General features: G+C 43.6%; 1 protein-coding gene across 1 annotated transcript; it reads right to left on the bottom strand.

The window, feature by feature from the left end:
- Positions 1-279: 279 nt before the first annotated feature.
- Positions 280-3,104, bottom strand: LOC18601224 (uncharacterized protein At1g65710-like). The gene is made up of 2 exons (XM_007032088.3): positions 1,758-3,104; positions 280-1,533 (listed from the first exon to the last, which is right to left on the bottom strand). The coding sequence occupies exons 1-2, from the start codon at positions 2,979-2,981 to the stop codon at positions 589-591; spliced, it is 2,169 nt and encodes a 722-aa protein (XP_007032150.2). The 5' UTR covers positions 2,982-3,104; the 3' UTR covers positions 280-588.
- Positions 3,105-3,332: the final 228 nt, after the last annotated feature.

Here is a 3,332-nt window from a genome sequence, read left to right as displayed (position 1 = left end):
AGGAAAAATCAAATAACTAGTGGTATATTATGGCGGCATTGCTAGAAATTTAGAGTTGCCTATGCCAACAAGAGATATTTATGAGTGCAAGAATGGAAATTTACATTAACCCTTGATCACGTCAAACATTGTAAAACCAACTTTGAAATTTGAAGTTGATTCAAGTTTAAACCGAGGGGCGGACACATCCTTTGTATCTCCTGAATCAATTAATGCTTCAGCTTCATCCCATTAATAGACACATCATTTTTGTTTGCAGAGCTAAACAAAAAGCTCGTGTTGCCTGAAAATAATCAATTTTTTTTCTCCTTTTATTAATAATTTTGACCCTTTTTTTCTCTTTATTTTCCATATTTCATACAAGGAGAAAAAAAAATTTCTTCCTCTCTTTCATTTTCTCGCACCCGACATGAAAATAATAACACGCTTGTTTGATTCAGGATCTGGACTCTCTGTCTTGTTTGATTCAAACTTAAAAGATGTTAGATTCAAATAAGAGCAAAGAAAAGTGGTTGTAAGTATGCAACCAATACAATAAAGTTTGCAATTGAAAACTACAACTCGAATGGGTAACCGTAATCATCCTTGCTATGTTGATGCAGCTACAAAGTGAAGACCTTTACCAGCTCCTATCTTGCCAGCTCGTCCAATTCCTGCGTGTTGGAGATCAACGTCTCTCCTTCTTCCACTCAATCCCTTTCTAGTACTATTTTTTATGTCACTGCCTGATTGTGGTTCAGCCAAGGCTTGTCTCTGGGGTTCCAGGGAACTACTGTGATCCTCTTCTCTGCTTTTAGTTCTTGAAGTCCAGCGATCAGTTGAATCCGCTGAATTGGGCTCCCACGAGGAGGGTGAAAAGCCCCAATGCTGCTGCTGCCCACTGCCCACGAAGCTGTTGCTACCAGATGATTCTTGCTCCTCCATGTCTGTGCCGCCCAATGTAGCACCTCTCCTCACTGTCACATACTTGTGAAAACTTGGCTCCATCAGATCATCTCTGCCAACTACCTCGGATTCAACAAAAGGGTCTCTGGTTTCTGCCATTTTCCTCCCAACAGTGGCGTTGTATCCATTCTTGCTTGACTCATCTGTTGAGAGACCTTTTCTATCCTCAGAGAATGCACAAGAGAGGTTGGAGCTTGTAGTGGAGTTGAGGTCCGCAACTGCTTCAAGGATGGAACAGGCCTTACTGACGCATGATGGGAGTGAGAATGAAGGGGGATTGTTGGTTTGATGAAAATTTTGGATGTCCTCAAGCAATAGTGTGGTATATGATGATGGGATGGGATTCAACAAAGTTTCTGGATTCAGGTCCAGATCTCGTGATCGCCTAGAGGATCTGCTTCTTGTCAATGTTTGAGGTTTCGGATTCTCAGCTCCAGGCATTGGTGGCTCGGTCTTTACCTCTTCAACCATCCTTTGCTCCTTTGCTGTGCTATTCACATTTACGACCTTGTTATCCGCTGTACCAATGCTGCCTGCTTTATTAGCACCTTGAACAACGACTTTGTTGTTCATCTCAACATTCAATTTCTGTAAAATCAAGTCTTGATGTAAGTATTAACATCGAGAATAAATATTGAAGTTGAATTACCAGCTCTTAGTCACATTGTGATACTTATACCTTAGCTGACAGTGACCATAAAATGGAAATAAAAAATTCTTTAAAAAAGGGTTTCGCCTATTAAGCTGCTGAGCAGTAGATTTAACAAAAAGCTCCTAGTACAGAATCAATAAAGATTTAAAAAAGCAAGTACCTGATTAATTACATTGGTGTATTCCTTGAGCCCTCCTTGTCCCTTGTTGATGCAGGTGGAAGTCTTGTTGGCAGCTGATTGTGGATATGCAAGTGAGTTGGGATCAATCTCACTCAATGGGTTCCTTCTATAAGGCGAATGCTCTGCTTTCCTTGAGGAGCTGCGGCTAAGTGTTGGCTGTAGCTGATTCTCATTGCAGCCTTTAGGATTATTGGCATTTGGATTTGTCCTTGCAGGGGACTGAGAGCGTGGTGAAGCAGTGCCCCTAGAGCCTACAGCCGCCTCACCGACATTCCTCTTCACAGAGATGCGCTTGATGGCATTGGCAGTAGTTGTCGGAGCTTCTACACCAGCAGCACCATTGGTGCTCTTATCCATCACCAATGACGAAACAGTAGCAGGAACAGAGACCATCTTTCCAGGCCTATTAGTGGCATTGGCAGCATTGCTACCAAGGCTACCTTGAGTGTTTTCTGATCTTCTTCCCGGGGATCGGCTCACTCGTCTTCCTCCGCTGCTGGTCCCTCTTTCTCTGCTTCCGGAGCGTTGCTGGTGCTGCTCTCTTTCCCTGCTGGGAGTCCTCCTCCTTCCCTGAGAAGAAGAAGACCTACTTGATTGCCGGTGGCGTGGGCGGTCATCATCACAGAAACCATCATTTCCTTTCTTCCTGGAACCATAGTCCTCGGAGGCAACTCCAATATGATCATTGTCGTTTTCGTTATCAAAATCGTAACTCCGCTTGGAGCCAGAGTACTTTCTGGAAGAAGAAGCCGTCTTTCCAGAAGAGTTGCTTCTGCTAAGCCTCCCGCACTGTATCAAAATGGCATCTACTTCCTCTTTAGTGCAGCTGGACGTCCTCACCGCAGTATTGATGGTGCAGATGCCGCCTTCAGCGGAAACGGAGGAAGCAGACTCGTTTTCGGAAGAATGTGGTGCTGCCTTTTGCGGAGGCGGGGAGCGTCTGTCTCTGTCATGGCTCTTTCTGTGTTTTATGACAAATACCTCTTTCTTCACTAAGCTGTCTTCTTCTCGGCTGGCTTTTCCAACTTGTTCTTCTTCAGTAACCTGGTAAATCTTGGGATCGCTTCCGGCTTTGAGGGAATGATGAGAAGAATTATTGTTGAGGGTGGTATCCGCCGCTAATGGTGCTGAAGAAACAGAAACAGGCTGAGGCTGAGAGTGATTAGAGGAAGAAGCTCTCTTCTTGCTAAAACAAGTACCCATTTGGGATTTGGCAGTCAGGTGAGCTCGAAGAGGGAGAGAACTGGTAGAAAAGGGAGAGCAAGAGGGAAGTGCAATGAGATTAGATAGAGAGTGGTGGGGTACGTTGCCCAAGAAAACATTTTCAAAATGACAAACTTTAGGTCTGACAAACAAACAAAGAAAGCATTTCAAATTTTGAAGTGAAGGCATCCGTTAGGCAGACAGAGCCGTTGGATGACCCACTGACGCACTGACACACTCCAAGTCATTTTCTCTCCTTTCTTTTTCCTTTCTATTTTTTTTTTTCGTATTTATTATTAAAAAACTCAATAACGATATGTTTCAATTCAAATTCCTCCAACGGCTACCAAT

The sequence above is a fragment of the Theobroma cacao genome, chromosome 4 (assembly GCF_053813885.1).
Source record: "Theobroma cacao isolate CCN51 chromosome 4, ASM5381388v1, whole genome shotgun sequence".
Classification (NCBI taxonomy): Eukaryota; Viridiplantae; Streptophyta; class Magnoliopsida; order Malvales; family Malvaceae; genus Theobroma; species Theobroma cacao.
The sequence above is the reverse complement of the archived record's forward strand: the minus strand, read 5'-3'. Positions and strand labels throughout refer to the sequence as shown.

Bases quoted from the DNA above. Each gene is read 5' to 3' on its own strand.
- LOC18601224 (XM_007032088.3), bottom strand. From the start codon at position 2,981: ATGGGTACTTGTTTTAGCAAGAAGAGAGCTTCTTCCTCTAATCACTCT. The intron at 1,534-1,757 runs GTACTTGCTTTT...TTGATTTTACAG, and splicing joins ACACCAATGTAATTAATCAG to AAATTGAATGTTGAGATGAA.